At 36.5% G+C, this 17401-nt stretch overlaps 1 protein-coding gene and 1 long non-coding RNA gene across 2 annotated transcripts; both read left to right on the plus strand.

Annotated features, from left to right (window-relative positions):
• The first annotated feature begins 6767 nt into the window (after positions 1 to 6767).
• Positions 6768 to 11771, plus strand: LOC125207589 (probable LRR receptor-like serine/threonine-protein kinase At3g47570). The gene is made up of 5 exons (XM_048106989.1): positions 6768 to 7545; positions 8245 to 8385; positions 8839 to 8910; positions 9173 to 11164; positions 11245 to 11771. The coding sequence occupies exons 1-5, from the start codon at positions 6777 to 6779 to the stop codon at positions 11604 to 11606; spliced, it is 3336 nt and encodes a 1111-aa protein (XP_047962946.1). The 5' UTR covers positions 6768 to 6776; the 3' UTR covers positions 11607 to 11771.
• Positions 11772 to 15703: 3932 nt separating this feature from the next.
• On the plus strand, positions 15704 to 17271 carry LOC125208146. The gene is made up of 2 exons (XR_007174062.1): positions 15704 to 17046; positions 17129 to 17271. It is a non-coding gene; the product is annotated as an uncharacterized LOC125208146 (long non-coding RNA).
• The last annotated feature ends 130 nt before the right edge of the window (positions 17272 to 17401 follow it).

The following is a 17401-nucleotide window of genomic DNA, read 5'->3' on the forward strand; positions in this document are numbered from 1 at the left end:
TATTTACCCGAATACAAAATGGCCCGGACTCGATAGGTTTGGCCTAGGTGGCATGATTAATTGAAATTTTCAAACTGCTTATTTAGCCTAAATCAATGTTTTAAAAATCGGATCGGCCGGCGAACCGGTATCGTTACTGGTTTACTGGTTCAACCGGTTCAACTGGTCGAACCACTGATTAAACCGGAATATATAAATATATATGTTATATATTGTTAAATATATACATAATAAAATCTGTAGATAAAAAATAAAAAATAACCTTTATAAGGAAATGAAAATTACATAAGGAATCGTCATATACAATATATATACTGTATACGACTATTGAGGCATCCTTTCCCATATTAACAGTACTCATAAGGAAAATAATAAATAAATATTTTAAAATTTGTTTAGCTCCTCTGCCCAATGCCAACCTACCTATTTCTGAATTCCCTATTCTGCAATACATCTACCAATGACCACTTTTCCACACGTTACAATTTAACGTGACAGCTCAATCACCATTTAGCTCTCTCTTTCTCTCTCATCTTCCACATTCAATATCTTCTTACACTTCTTCTACATTGCTATTTCCTCACACTCTCTCCTGGCAATAGCAACCACCACCAATCTAAAGATCTTTGTTCCCTCGACGCAGCGATGGTGGTAAATGAGAAGACTCAGTAGGCTCGCGGCGTGCGGCTGAAAATAGGGCGACACTGAGAATGGAGGGGGCGGCGGATCTGCAAGGTGGGCTGAAGATTTTTTTGAAAAATTATTTTAACATTTAAAGAACCAGTTTCCGGTTTCCGGTCGAACCGGTTTATCCGGCCGGTTTTACTGGTTCACGGCGGCTTGATGTATCAACGGTTTTCAGTGGTGAATCGGATCGGATAACCTTCCGGTTCGCGGTCGAACCGGCCGGTCCGGTCCGGTTTTTAAAACATTGGCCTAAATCCTTTAATTTCTGAATTTAATAACAATATTTTATTTAAAAATATATGGAATGTAATTTGAATTTCTACCATTGGCGGACACAAAGAGTAAGGGGATCGGGGGCTTAAGCCCTCAATGAAATACTTTTTAAAAAAAATTCAATTAAACTCTTTTTGAAATTTAGTTAAGTTTAGTGTAAGTTATAGTATAAAAGTCCAAATAAATTGTTTAAATTACTAAAAAATATACATCAAAATAAAATTTAGAAATCTCAATTTGTATCGATAATTATTTCTGGTCCGCCGCTAATTTCTGCTGTACTTTTTGTATAGAGCTATCAGCTATGGGGATGAGATCGCCTGCTGTGCCAAATAGCACAGCAGGAATTGCTGTGCTTAAAACGAAGGTCTCCAAGGCATAAAACGACAGGTATGTTTCTTCTATTTCCTTTTTCTTTTTCCTTTTGTTTAGATTTTTCATTCTTTTTTGTTTCTGCTTCAATTTATTACTTTATCATTCATAAAAAATGGTAAGGATCGTAGTTCCAATTTCTTTAGTAAAAAGAATTTTGTGCTTCAATTTATCACTGTATCATTCATAAAAAATGCAAAGGATCCTAGTTTCAATTTCTTAAGAAAAAAGAATGGATAATCTAAACAAAAGGAAAAAGAAAAAGGAAATAGAAGAAACATACCTGCCGTTTTATGCCTTGGAGACCTGCGTTTTAAGCACAGCAATTCCTGCTGTGCTATTTGGCACAGCAGGCGATCTCATCCCATCAGCTATGGTTGTTTGTAAGCTGGCATTACTGCATTTTTTTACTATAAAAAGATAGACTTAAAACTAATGGGCTCCTTGGGTTTTGTCAAGCATATTTAACACAAACTGGATTTCGACAAACACTGAGATTTTTATTTGGGAGTATAGTCATTTCGTTTCTGAATTTAAGTAATACTACTATATAAAAAAATATTACAAAGGTTATATATATGTGTGTGATTCAAATGTACTTACTTTATAAAAATTATTTTAGAGAAATATGTATACATATTAAGCAGGGAAATGATATGCTATGAAACTAATTATTAAAATAATAATTATATATTTTTTGAATTGGCAATAAATTAAATGTGAAACGCTTTAGCATTTATCGTTTTAATGTAAATATGTTAACCGTAAAGTAAAGTTATTGCAAAAAACTCCAATGTTTCATTTTAAAAATATGTCTTGCGTAGGGGTGGCGAAACGGGTTACCCGCGGGTATCCATACCCGACAAGTCGGATACCCGTACCCATTTTAGCCAAATTTGTTGTCCCAATACCCGCCCCGCAGCATACCGGGATTACCCGTTACGGGTATCGGGTATCCCGTACCCGACATTGCGGGTAACCGTACCCGATCCAAAATCCTAATAAAAAATCTGAAAACCATAATAACCGTCAACGTTCCCTAATTTACTTTATTAATATCGATGGTAATGTTGAATAGATTGAGAATAAAAGTGAGGGGACACTTTATAGCTAATTCCGGTGAGTTTTCAATTGTATGTTCGTTGGAATATAAAAATGTTTTAAAAGAACTCTAAGATTATATAAAGTACTTCCATTATTCCCCCTTAATAGAGGCATTTCAATTTCTTCACTCATTTTTAGAAATATAATAATAGAAATACTTTTCTCTACATTATTATCTCTCTAACTTTATTTTTTCTCCGTTCTAACTATTTATTTTTAATTTTTCAAAATGTGCGTATATAGAACGAAGGGAGTATTAAAAGATAGAATATGGCTAACACTAATAATAATGGGTATTATCGGGACTAATGGGTATACTCACGCGGGTAGTGGGTATACCCGCGACCCGCAAAACTCTAAAACACACTACCCGATCCTACCCCGTTTCCCGTTATCGTCGGGTAGCGGGTACCCAATACCCGACAGATAGCGGGTCAAGAATGGAAATTACCCATTACCCGCTTACCCATTTTGCCACCCCTAGTCTTGCGTAAATTTTTGTTGACCAAATTGCCCTTGGAGTATTTCAATGTCTCCTTCAAGCTCCGGGGACCGGGAGTATGTTTGGCGGGATTTTTTTTTTCGGGGACCTTTTTATGCCAAAATTGAAAGGTTAGATACTTTTTTGGCAACTACTAAGGACGATGCATTTTCGTATAAAACATTAAAACGATAACACAAAATTGAATATTTTCCTTTCGGATAAATATAATTTTATCTTCTCGAAATATAATGTATTTTGATTCCATGAAGATGGTTCCATTAATTGTGATATTTATAATATTTCTTGAACTCTAGTCTTGCATCGATCATTCATTCATGAGTCATAATAGTGCAGAATTAATAGATAAAAATTGACATTTTTCAAATATAGCATAATACAAGATCTCTATTTTGATATACTTTTCAAAATCCGAAAAAAAGATATCTATTTTGGTAAAGATGTACGTAATGGAGTTTATTTCCAACTATTTATTATTGTTTCGTGTCAAATTTACAGCATTTTTGAAAGACTAGTTTGTTGACATGGACACCCAACTCTCGTCTTGATGTTCATAAATTAATTATAATATGTGGAAAATTTTGGACATGACATAAAACGAATTATCAAAAAGAAAAAGCGAATGTGAAAAGAAAAAAAAGGCACTATTGAAGGTTATTGTTGATTGATTATACTCCTTCCCCTAGCACATTTTTCTCTAGATGCTCAATTATGTGTGACACATTTCTACAAATTAAAGCATCACCTTTTTAATTTGATTTTCATATTTTTATTTTCTTTTTATTTCAAACGTTAAATGGCACGTAACATTTCATACCGAAAAAGAAAGGTTTCAATTTTAATGGGATATTGAATAAGGAAGTATGCAACACAAAAGGAATCGCTCTCTCTGGCCCCACAGGATAAGATTTCATCTGAAACCATAAGCTTATTACATATATGGAACAATCAATCGTGGGATTTCTACGATGACTTTGTCATAAAAGTTGCAATAAATAAATTAAATTTGCACAAGGGTACTGAAAAGTTATAAAGTTAGAATCTAACAACCACGATAATGATTCTTTAGGCTCTCAAAATAGAATAATGATAACTTTTGTATGAAGTTAATTAAAGTTGTAGTATTGATTGAAAACTAAAGTTTAAAGCTAAAGATAAAATCCACTATTCCATCCGTCCCATAAAAATAAAGATAATTTTCTTTTTCATCTGTCTCACAAAATTATTCTATTTCTATTTATGGAAGGTTCCTCCAAACTTATTAACATATATACATCAATTTATTGTAACTACTATTCTCCCCATCTCTCTTAGTTTACAAATTATGCATTAATTCTCGTGCCGTGCCAAACGTCCTTATTTTTGGGATGCCGTGCCAAACGTCCTTATTTTTGGGGACGGGGGAGTACTATTTTCATAATCGTGGGTAGTGACATGATCAGATAGGAAATACTCGCATACTATAGAAAATAAATAAAATCATATTAAAAAGTCAAAACACATCCATAAATCCATGTGATGTTGGCTATAGATCATTGTTGCAGGGGAGGTGCATGATTTAATTCTCACCCGTGACTTCTTTTTTCAAAAAAATATTTGCACAACGTGCTATAAGTATTTAACCAATAACTTTTACCGTCAATTCATTTCTTTTCAATAACTTGTATTGTAAATATTGTAATATACACTTTTAAACTACTTTTTTTTATTAGTATTGTAATATAATTAGTAGTTTTATTAAAAAAGAATTAGTACGTACATTTAAACAATTTGCTTTACTTCTGAAAAACTTAACTTTATTAGTAGCTAAAGTTCTTTTTTAGGTTATCACAAAGTGCTTATACCAATTATTTTAGATTAGATTTTTTAAATTTTCTTGTTATACATTTATTTCTTGTGTATTAAATATCTGAAAGCATTTCTTTAAGATCTTCTAATTCTAAATGATGCAAAAAAAAGATAAAACATAAAAGAGTTCCTACGACTAATTTCAATGACAAAATCATCGAGAGATACCTACAACTATTAACAATGAGCGCTAAATTTTTTCTTTTCTTGGGCTCCCACCGCAAAATTTCTGGTTCCACCACTGCTTTTATATTCGATATATACCGTTAACTTTTCCATTATAAAATAACACATCATATATTAACTATTTAAAAATATTCCACTTAATATCCAAGTTGGAAAATATGAACATAACATAAATATATAAAAAATAAAAATAAAAACAAAAAAACTAAAGAATTCCAAATTGTTGAAAGAATTTAAGAGATTTATATCCTTGAAACAAAATATAAATTAAACTTCAAATAATCAAAAAGCAAATTTCTTTTAACAATTTGGAATTCTTTAGTTTTTTTGTTTTTGTTTTTATTTTTTTTATATTTATGTTATGTTTTTATTTTCCAAATAGGATGTTAGGTGTAATATATTTAAATAATTAATATATGATATGTAATTTTATAACGGAAAAGTTAACGAGTCAGTAAAATAATGATTGAAATATATCAAACATAAAAGTATAAGGACTTACTAAAACATAAAAATTGTATAAGGATCTATTGAAATAAACAATCAAAGTACAATCAGGACTTAAGGATGTGTTTTGTCTATTAAAAACTATGGAAATAAATCGGAAAATCAAATGTGTATGTTAAATTCGAATATTTTTTATGCATGGCATGAAAAAATCATTAAGTGTAGAGGAATATTTCGATCATTAATTTTAAGGCAGATTGTTAGTAGTTGTCGAAATTGTATGGTACTCGTCACATGCATGAACCCTGTTGTTTAGGGTTTAGGTCTACTCAGTTGCACAATAAATGTGAAAAACATTTCTTGAGCATTATTAATTAATGTATAGGCATCCAGATGACCAGATCCAATGTATATTTCGAATATCTAATGTTTGTTCTATATCACTTCAAGAGCTTATTTTTTTTCCTTTGACTCCAATTTGACTTAAGATACTGTAAAATAACTACTACATCCGTTCCTATTAATTCAGTATTTTTTTAATTTCAGGAAGTTCCAAAATAATTAAGTCATTTCTATTTTAATAAAAAATTAAAATAACTACTCCCTCCGTCCCAGTTAAGATGACACATTACTTAGCCGGCATAGGATTTTAGGAGTTATTGGTTAAAGTGTTTGATTGGAGAGAGAGAAGGTGGGTGTAAGTATTAAAGTAGAGAAATACAGAAAGATGGATATTTTAATAGGAGTGAAAAAAAGTGGTTGAGTGTATTAATTGTAGAGAAAAAGTTACCAAAAAAGGAAATACGTCATCTTAGTTGAAACAAACTAAAAAGGAAAACGTGTCATTTTAAGAGGGACGAAGGGAGTACTTTTCTAGTTTATTCTCTCTTCATCTTTCTTAATTTATTTTGACTCTACTAAACACAATAAACATTTTTTTTAATATCCATACCGAAAAGAAACCAATCAGCAGGGAACTAGGGAACGGAGAGTATATTTTGACTCCGCAGGACATCTACAAGTGTGAACTAATTTAATTATCTTAATTAAGACATAACTACATTATGGTGTCAATTCACAAATTGTAATTAATTCATCATTCATGTCTTTTCCTTCAAATCTTAATGATTTGCACACTACACATAAAATTGGAGCCCCACATGCAAAATTACTTTTTTGAAGTAAACACAAGTGGTGGAGCCAATTCATACAAAAGTAAATGGATTGCTCATTTTCATCACTAATAATGGTTGAGGAAAGTAGAAAGCTACCCTTTCCACATCCTTACTTTTGCCTCTACCATTAAATACAACACAACACCATAATCACCAACACATACATCATTCCACCTCAACAAATGGACACCTTTCCCTCCTATTCTCTCATCATTCTTTTCATACCAATCAGCCTCTTCACACAAACCTCATCCACAAACACAACAACAGATCAAGAAGCATTGCTTAATTTCAAAAATGCCATCAAACTCAATAACCCTAATTCAACCTTCCTCACAAACTGGTCCCCAAACACCCCTCTTTGCAACTGGACCGGCGTCTCGTGCAGCGCCACGCACCACCGAGTCACGGCCCTCAACCTCTCCAGCCTCGCCCTCCGGGGAAGCCTCACCCCCCATCTCGGAAACCTAACGTTCCTCCAGTCTCTCGACGTCAGCTCCAACAATTTCACTGGCGCCTTACCCCCCGAGCTCTCTAAACTGCGACGTTTAAAGGTGTTAAACGTCGGAAGCAACGACCTCGCCGGAGAAATACCGCCGGCGATCGGAGGGTTATCTCAACTCCGGCAAATACTTCTCAGTAACAACAGATTCTCGGGGAGAATCCCGCGTATCTTCAACAACATGTCGTTGCTCGTAGAGATTGATATGAGTGTTAATGAACTGTCGGGAGCGTTGCCGGATGATATCTGCGGCGGTGATGCGGCGGAGCTCCGGCGAGTCGATTTCTCGGAAAATCGACTTAGTGGGGAAATTCCGGCGAGATTGTACAATTGTACGAAGCTGGAGAGGCTGAGCTTGTCGGAGAACGGATTCAGTGGGAAGATTCCGGTAGGAATCGAAAATCTGAAAATGCTAAGGATTTTGTTTATGTATTCAAACTTTCTTCAAGGTAACAATAAACATGCTTAATTAATACTACCTCCGTCTCATTTATCCATTTCCGTCTGTCCCCAAAGTTTGTCCCATTTCACTTTTTACCAAAAACATTTTTAGTAGTGGACCTTATATTCCACTAACTCATTTCTATTCATATTTTATCATAAAACTAATATATAAAAGTTGGACCCACAATCATTAGCCTTTTCAACTCACTTTTCATTTCATTTCTTAAAATGTGTGCCGGGTCAAAGTGGGACAATATTTGGAGGACGGAGGTAACTATTTCTTGATATTTTGGTGCTATTTGATATGTGAGTTACGTTATTCACTGTACTATTTCAATTATTTTTTTGTTTTTTCTCATACTTATAAAATTTGTGTCATTTCCAAAAGTCTATATTTTAAAGGAATTCATAAATTTTTTAAAATTTTCTTGTTTTTTTCTGATTTCACGTTTGTTTTATTAATTCATAAATGCAACTCGCACAATACTATTAATATTTAAATAACACCAATCACTATCAAATATGCTCTGCCAATCTTATTCTCCTATCCATCTTCTAAAACAAAAGATTCTAGAATTTTTAACAACTTCCCTTTGTTAATTATGTTAATTTTATAAGTATTCTATAAGTATACAAAAATAAAAGTAATAACTGTGTCACCCACCCACCCCAATGCTTTTGTTTAATTTTTGTATTTTGAGCAGGAGATCTTCCATCCTCTATTTTCAATATTTCTTCTCTTGAATCCGTGGATCTTTCCAACAATAGTTTGTCTGGTAGTATCCCAGTTTTCTACAACTCAACCAATCTTGAAGAGCTCTATCTTACCACGAACAACTTCACAGGTATTCTTTTTTGCGACTCATAAAAATATTTTCTTGATATTTTTAATATTCCAATAGTCTTTTTTATTTATTAAAATGTGGAATAATATGGGACCCACTTCATAATTTATATCAATATACAGGCGGACGCAGAAATAAATATCAATAGGGCTATAATTTATAAAATTTATTTCAAAGTATTTTTTAGGTTATTTAGATTATTTATAGGGGCTTTTACACATAATTTATATTAAATTTGAATAAATTTTAACAAAATTTAATAGAAAAAAGTTGAAAAAATAATTTTAATGAGGGCTTAAGTCCCTCCATACTACTACTTGGGTCCGCCCATTAATATATACCTATGAAACCAGATTGTCTTGTTTTTTGTGTACATATACCTCAATATTCTCTGTTTCATTGATCTCACAAGAATTCAATTAAGTCTACCTTATTAATTAATGTTCAACTCAGGTTCCATACCAAAGCAAGTTGGGAACCTAACTTCCATAACAACAATAGATTTGGCTTACAATAAGTTGACAGGTATGTTTACATATGATTCAATATATACATTTTGGATATTTTATAAACTACTCCCTCCTTTCGTCCCACTTAAAATGATACATTTTTCCTCTCGGGAATGACACGTTTATAAAAATCAAACACTATCATTCTTTCGTTATTTAACACAATTAACAACACTTGCAAAATCACGTGCCGAATGTATAACTTTAAGTGGGACGGAGGGAGTATAATTTATTAGTCGCAGTACTATCAAATAAGTTGAATCATATACATATGGTAGGTGAGCTGCCAGAAGAGTTTGGTAAGCTAGCAAAGCTAAAGGTTTTTGCAGTTCCTTTCAATGATTTCTTGAATGGTAGCATCCCTCCTTCCATTTTCAACATCTCATCACTAGAGATCTTAGCCCTTCAACAGAATCTATTCTCCGGCACACTTCCTCCGGACATGGGGCGCTCGCTTCTCAAACTCCAAATGCTTTTCTTATATTTCAACAGACTTACCGGCCAAATCCCAACCTCCATCGCCAATGCTTCTCAGCTCACTATTATAGAATTGAACAGAAACTCATTCACTGGTTCCATCCCCGACTTTGGGAATCTAAGACAGCTGCAAGCCCTTCGCCTCTGGGAAAATAATTTGACAGGAGCTAAATCTCCTAATCAAGAGCTCACATTTCTGACTTCTTTAACTAACTGTCGACATTTAACTGCGTTACAAATACTAGACAATCCTTACATGAATGGTGTTCTTCCAGCTTCAGTTGGGAATCTTTCTACTTCTCTTGTCACGTTTGCAGCTGCTAACTGCAGTATCAGAGGTGTCATTCCTCCCGGGATCGGAAACTTAACCAGTTTACAGACTTTGGATTTGTCTAAAAATGAACTCATTGGATTCATTCCGGAAACAGTGGGGAAACTGAATGAAGTCGCGAAGTTGTACCTCGATTCTAACCAGTTGCAAGGATACATCCCGCGCGATATTTGTCGAATGAGTAGTTTGGGAAATTTGTATTTGAGTAATAACATGCTTACCAGTCCAATACCAGAATGCTTGGGAGAAATCGGATCGTTGAGACTAGTCTCGTTGGCCTCAAACAAGCTGAATTCCACACTTCCTTCTAACATGTTCAATCTTAAGGATCTCATAGAGTTAGACTTGTCTTCAAACAATTTGAGTGGTCATATTTCAGACCAGATCAAAAATTTGGAGGCTATTAGTAAAATTGACTTGTCTGGTAACATGTTTTCCGGGCACATTCCAAGCACAATCAGTGGTTGTCGCTCACTTGAGTCCCTTAATTTATCTAGTAACACGTTTAATGGATCCATCCCTCGATCTATTGGAGATATGAGAGGCTTGATCGAGTTGAATCTTTCGAAAAATCATCTCTCTGGCTCGATACCTGATTCGCTGACAAAGCTCGGTCTCAAACGTTTCAGTGTGTCCGACAACAGACTGGAAGGGGAGATTCCGGACAAGGGTTCGTTTGAGAACTTCAGTGCTGATTCTTTTCTAAACAACTCTGCTCTCTGCGGTGTGGCACGGTTCCAAGTGTCGCCTTGTGGGAAACCGGCATCAAAGAGTGTTTGGGATGTGATGAAATACATTGTTCCTGCTTTTATTGTAACTATGGTCATTGTGGCTGTGGTAATTGTCTTTATATGGCGGCGGAAACAGAAGAATCCGCCGCCTTCTGGTGAGGTCCTGACAGTGGGTGTTGGATGGAAGATAGTTTCTGAGAGGGAGATCAAGAGTGGGACAAGCTCCTTCAGTGAGACGAATTTGCTTGGGAGAGGAGGCATGGGGTCGGTGTTCAAAGCGACCATTGCGGATGGAATGGAAGTTGCAGTGAAAGTGTTCAACTTGCAGATGGAAGGAGCTGCCAAGAGTTTTGAGACTGAGAGCCAGATACTGAGCAGCATTCGACATAGAAACTTAGTGAAGATTCTTGGTTGTTGTAGTAACCCCGAGTTCAAAGCGTTGATTCTTGCGTACATGCCAAATGGAAGCTTGGAGAAATGGTTGCATTCGGATAAGTTTCTTGATTTGATGCAGAGGGTGAACATAGCCATAGATGTGGCGTTGGCGTTGGAATATCTTCATCATGATCATACATACACAGTTGTTCATTGTGATATAAAGCCGAACAATGTGTTGCTCGATGAAGATATGACTGCTCATGTTGGTGATTTTGGCATTTCGAAGCTTTTTGAGAATGGCGAGGTTGCAGTTCACACTATTAACATGGCAACTGTTGGTTATGCGGCACCAGGTGATGCATTTTAATACTTCAATACTTCTTTTATAAAGTATATACTATGTTACTTAATTTTTTTATGGATGGTCTATTAGAGTTTGGATCAGAAGGAAGGATTTCCACGAGCGGGGATGTGTACGGTTATGGGATATTGTTGTTGGAGATGTTTACAAGTAAAAGGCCGACAGACGATATGTTCAAAGGCGAAATGAGCATAAAGGTGTGGGTGGAAAATGCATTGAAAGAAAATGCAATAGGCCCAATTGTGGCTCCTTGTTTGGTATCTAGAGAAGATTCAAAATTTTCTACGAAGTTGGAATGTGTGAACTCTGTTTTTGATTTGGCAATGAAATGTTTGGCCTATTCACCAGAGGAAAGAGTCAACATGATGCAAGTGGTGGCTGCTTTACAAAAGATCAAAGCCAGAATTCCAGTAAGCAATAAGCTTTACAACTAATGGATTTGAATTTTTTGTCTTTTTTAGCCACTTAGCAAAGTGAAGAGAAGGGATAAATGTTCAGTGAATTTGTTGATGAGTGCTGTAAGTAGTTTGATGCATTAAAAAGATAAAATGTATTTGAAGCTTGTGAAAATTTTCACTATATCAAAACATTTATTACTAGATATACTAATTTAAATTCTTCTTAACATAGACAAACACCACACAAACATGCCTAATTGAAAGGTACAGGTTTCAGTCAAGTGTGTAACTGCAAGAGTGTATCCAACTGATCAGGATAATATTCCCGACCTAGCTGAGTCGTTGGCACGAAAATCGAATCTGGTTTCAAACAAGTTTTCTCAACCCACTTCTACTGATTAGTATAATGGAGGTAAGGGTCGAATCCCACAAGGATGGACACGTTCGGATAACTGCGGTGACATTCGTGGGTGTTTTTGGTTAGCTACCACGCTTGGATTGAGACTTTACCTAGGCAAGAAATAAAGATGGTACTCTACCGACTAGTAGGCGTGAAAATAACATGCATGTGGTTGTGTTCGTGAAAATAGGGGACAAGGTATCTCAGAGGTATGTGAAAAGTAGACAGTTACTAAAAGAGGAAATTTAGACAACAAGGTATATCTCGGTGGCTGGTTGGCTTTCTGACAGGTCTGGAAGGTACAACTGAAAAGTGGGGAACAAAAGCAAAAGTAACTTAAAAGTAAAAGTGGTCCAAGACTAAAGTTGATTTTGACGTTTTCTTCTTCACCAAGCGTTAACAGAAATCATATGAACACAACTCCATGATTAAACTCACATTCATGACTTCAAACTCAAGATCCATTGATTAAAATGCTCAAACTTAAGATGAACGGCGTAACTGCAGTTTACCTCTACTGACTAACATGCAAGGTGGTGATTACAATGTAGAACAAAAGACTCATGCACGAAAATTAGAACTGAAACATAACTACAACCTTAGATCAACAACTCTGGATAAGAAAACACATAGAAATTAAAAGCAACGACTAGATCTAACTTTCCTAGGCAGAATGAAGCAAACTCGAACCAAAGCGACATACGAAATAGAAACTTCATAACTTAAACGTTTGGATCTTCACAAAGTACTTCAAAAGGAAACAACGATAAATGTTTGCAACGAATCCAACAATAAAAACAGGTAAAGATTAAAATAGAAAGCAAAATAACGATTGTTTTGCCACTCCGGGCGATGATACTGCTATACTACTACGGCAAACTGGCTGGAACGGTAGAACGGTGATTTCTCCGGCAGACTCTTGGACGTCAAGTGACCATAGCTGTGGCGAGGAACGAGAGATTGGATAATGCTGAAGGATTGATCTTCTAGAGAGAATTCTACTAAGTGTGTATGAGAACCGAGAGCTTGGGAACTCCGAACCGAACTCCCCTTTTTTCTCTCCAAGTGGCTTCTTTTATAGGGAGGCTTGCCCTTACTTTTATGGTAGACTTCCTTCACGATTTGACTTTTCTGCCCTTGTTAATGATCATCCCAGCTATCCTTCTTCTCCATCTCGAGCCTTTTCTCCGGCATGCATCCTGGTCAGTATTGCACCCTTCTAGCGCTCTTTTCACTTGCCTCACCTGAATCGTCTCCTACTGACTTGGATCCCTTAATCCTGCACACTTGAGCAACTATTTTGCAGATAATACATGCATTTCACGACATACTGACCAGTAACCAAGGCTTAGAATACGACTTATCACTAATCAACCATGATGCCATTGTGGTCCTATGTTAACTTGTGAATAATGTTATGTCTAAACACCAATTATTAATTCTATTAATAAAACTTAAGCTTTGAGGAAGTGTGTATTCATAGTAAAGTTATGGAAATATAACTGCACTAAAATGAGGTGTCCAAGCAACTTATCAATCCCATCATCTAATTTCCTAGATATCATGTAGTACTATCATTCTTTTGTTTTCTTGTGTTGATATTTTGAAGGATTTTATCGCCATCGACACCAACACTAATACAGCAATGACAATGATTTCACACGGATGTTATAAGATTATATAAAGCAAAAAATCTGTTCAGATAAATCGATATGGAAAAGGTTTGCATTATAGTTCCCACTATCGTAGAGCCTCATTCTCCGGATGTTGTTTTCTTCGTATAGAGCTAGTGTTCGTTGAACGCTGGGCAAGTTGTTGCCCAACCTTTCGAAATACACACCCACTTGACCAACTGCATTTTTCGTGAGAACGTAAAATCAGTATCGGTCATATTTCACTATCGTCAATGTACATTACGTACGTGCATACAGGTGAAAATAGTAACCACAATGAATTATGACGATTTAGTAGAGCCATAGATTTCAAGTAAAAAAAGAATGGTAAATCGACCTAGGCACAAATATTTGCTAAGCATAGTTAGGAAAAATATTATGTTGGACACATCCATCATCTCCTCTATGTAACTGTGGAAATTTAATTCGGGTATGTACTAAATACAAATTCTATATTCAAACAAAGATTTAGCTTCTTATATTTGATAATTACATATGGATCAACTTATAATAATAACAGCTCTTTTATAGTACAATTTATAATCAAATGAATCACTAAATCTTTGTACTAATAAGGTTTTGTAATACATCATACATGCATGAACATGAGAGAGGCCTTCCGAATTATCCATATCTCACATTGTTGAAAAGTGTAGTATATACATTCTTCAAAATTTATGTCACGACCACAACTCCCTAGTGCTAGTGAGCGTAGCTATTTCGTGACTAAACAAATCTCAAACATCAAGGGACAACACAAAAAGGATGAAATCACTCAAATCAAAAGTATCAAAGGCATATGGGTACATAGTCAAAACGTGATCAGAGTAACAAGACTAATTTCAAAGCTTGCTAGTACATAATTCTAGGTTTTTGCAGCGGAAGAGTCCAAGACAAAATAGCACGTATGAAGACATGCTACTTTGGGCTACCTAACTACTTATTTAATATGCTTGTCCCAACACCTTCGCCTGCTCGTCCACGTTCAACCTGCACATTTGAAAATAACATGCAGGGCTGAGTATTTGATATACTCAGTGGGCACATTGCCAAAAATAGTTCTATCTTTAATTGTCAATGCCACAGTTGAGTGATCACGGGGTTTTACTTAAAGGACCCGTGTCACTAAATACTTTTCCTTTTGTAAAGATTTTGATTGCGCAATCACGTAACATAGATATACCATATCTGAACCTTGTGTGAACCGGGAATGTGGCCACATTCCACGACGGTCACTGGACCGGCCAACCCCTTTTGTTAGCTCACGATCCCCTTATGTGTACACTAGTCCGAGTAGGGTTTGCGGCCCTACTGGGACCCGAATTCGATTTAACTTGATTTGGCATAGCCAAGCAGATAGGTAATCATAAAACAAAACATGGCATGACAACATACTTGAGCAAAGAATCACATTTTCATACTAAAAACACGTTTTAAAAGAATGCCCACCTCAAAAGCTAAAGCTCCTTCCGAAATTTCCTTAACTTGGTCTTAGATGACGTTCGAAGACGTCCCTTTAGGAAATAAAATGATACTTAATTAGATTTTGAGATATCCGTTAAGCTTAAACATGAATGCATCCTAAGTGCGTGATCATTTTATTCTTCCTCTAAATTTTCTAGAAGAGTTCTAGAATTCTTGAGTATTAATTAAATCAGTAGATTTAATTAAATTAGAAAAATTATTCGCTTAACTAGAGGGTGCTACCTCCTATGCCATTTATTTAAGTACCAAAAATTAGGCTCGAGGTCTACTCATTGTTAGCGTATCGTATTTTCTTAAAATTAATTATTTGAGCACTCATACTAAATTCCGGAAGAAAAACGACTTATCCTCATGAAATTTATTTGCGGGCTATTAATTATTAAATCCATAACATTGAAAAGCCCATGATTTAATTAGGTTCCTTCTTTAATTTAATTAGTGGCCCAAATTAAAACTTGCACCACTAACCCATCTTATTGATTAAATTGAGGCCCAAAACAAAAGTAAAGAGAGGCCCAATTGGAAAAAGAAAACAAAGGAGAAGCCCCAATTACTCCACAAAACAATCGGCCCTCCCTCATTCCTAATTCCCTAATTCGAAACCCTAAACGGAGAGAGAGCTCGGCGGCGCCTCCTCGCCTTCCGCCGCTAGCTGCTCCGGTCGGCGCCTCCCTTGCGCCGCCGGGGACTTGATGCTTCTCCCTCACCATCCTCGGTCTCACTCTCTTCTTAGAACAACCATCCCCAAATCAAAACACATCCAACCCTAATCTCTCCTCCCTCTTCTCTCTCGGCGGTAACGCCACCTCGCCCGTCGCCAACGCCGCCATCCGTCACCGCCGCTTCGCGGCCGCTCTCATCCTCGGCTGCCCGACGAGCAGGGCTGCCGCCCGCCGCGTTGTTCGGCGCCGCTCAGCCCATCTCCGCCTCCTTCCTCGTCTTCTCCGGCGATTCGCCGCTGCCCTCTTCACCTCAGGAGCTTAGGCTCGCCGTGGATGTTCCCGCGGCTGCCCTCGCCTCCAGTTTCAGCGAGTAGTGCCGCCTTGCAATCCTCCGTTACCGTCCCGATCGGGCAACCCAAGTGCAAATCGTAAAAGCTAAGTCCTTTCACCCCTTTTGTTTATTAGTACTTTGTTCAAGAATTTGGGCAGTAGCTATGTTGGAGACGTTTGATTGTTGTGATTTGAGATTGTGATTTCTGAGATAAGAATTTGCTCACTGGAATGAGCTTGATTTTTGGGCTAAAGTGTTGATTTTGAAACGGTTATAGTTTGCTACTGAAATTTAGCATGAGGGCAGCCTATTGTGCTCTTGTTCCATTTATGTGTTAAGTTTTAAGAATGCTACTACTGTCATGAGATTTCTCTAGCAAATTCTACATCCTTGAGCTAGCATGATGTTCTAAACAAGGGCAGAGAGTGTGCTTGTGTTATTTTGATTGTGCTTCCTAAGTTGTAGTGCCTCTATATGATGATATGTAAAGCTATTGGGGAAGGAAGATGGAGGTGTATTACCTCTGGAAAATCGAAGGAGAGGCTGTCTTTGATGCTTTTCTCCACTTGTTCCACCCTCTACTCTCGGTTTATGCTGAGATTTTGAAGTGTGTGTGAAAGGAAGTTGAATGTGTTGTGGAGGAAATTTTATAGGCAAAATGTGGTGTATTATGGGGAATTAAATGGGGCTGTTGTATCACTTGTTGTTATGCTGCAGAAAATCCCACTTTAATGATCCCATTGCCCCTCCTTCTTGGCTGCAATTTGGCATTACATGGGTATCTAGTACTTGGCTAGCAATTTGAATCGTTTGATTGTGCAGTGAGCAGGTGGCTGTTGTGCCAAGGGTGTTGCAGGGCTGACTTTCCTCTTATGGTGATTCTTTGGGTCATCTATAACTAAAGAAGGTTGTCTCCATCCCTAAGGTAAGAGTCCCCTCTTTTTTTTTCTTTTTTTTTTTGTTTTCTTTTGTTCCTTAGTAGACAAGAACTGACTTCTACCTTGCAGGTCGAGACAAGCTTGGTTGCCAAGCTGCTGGCTGTCTGGAACAGTTGATACCTCGGCCCACGGCTGACCGGAAAACGGGCCGCGACTATCGGCCCGGGAGGAGAGACCGATTCTATTCGATTAATGCACATTTTATCCTTTCCTTTTCTTGTCTCCTTTATTTGAGGACTTGCTCCATGTAACATATATGTATGTATATAAATATTTTCGTTGTTCAGTAGCTAATTTTGTCCTATGTATTGAAGCATTTGAACGTTAGTTGCTCGTTAATTG

This window comes from Salvia hispanica, chromosome 2 (genome assembly GCF_023119035.1).
Source record: "Salvia hispanica cultivar TCC Black 2014 chromosome 2, UniMelb_Shisp_WGS_1.0, whole genome shotgun sequence".
Lineage (NCBI taxonomy): Eukaryota > Viridiplantae > Streptophyta > Magnoliopsida > Lamiales > Lamiaceae > Salvia > Salvia hispanica.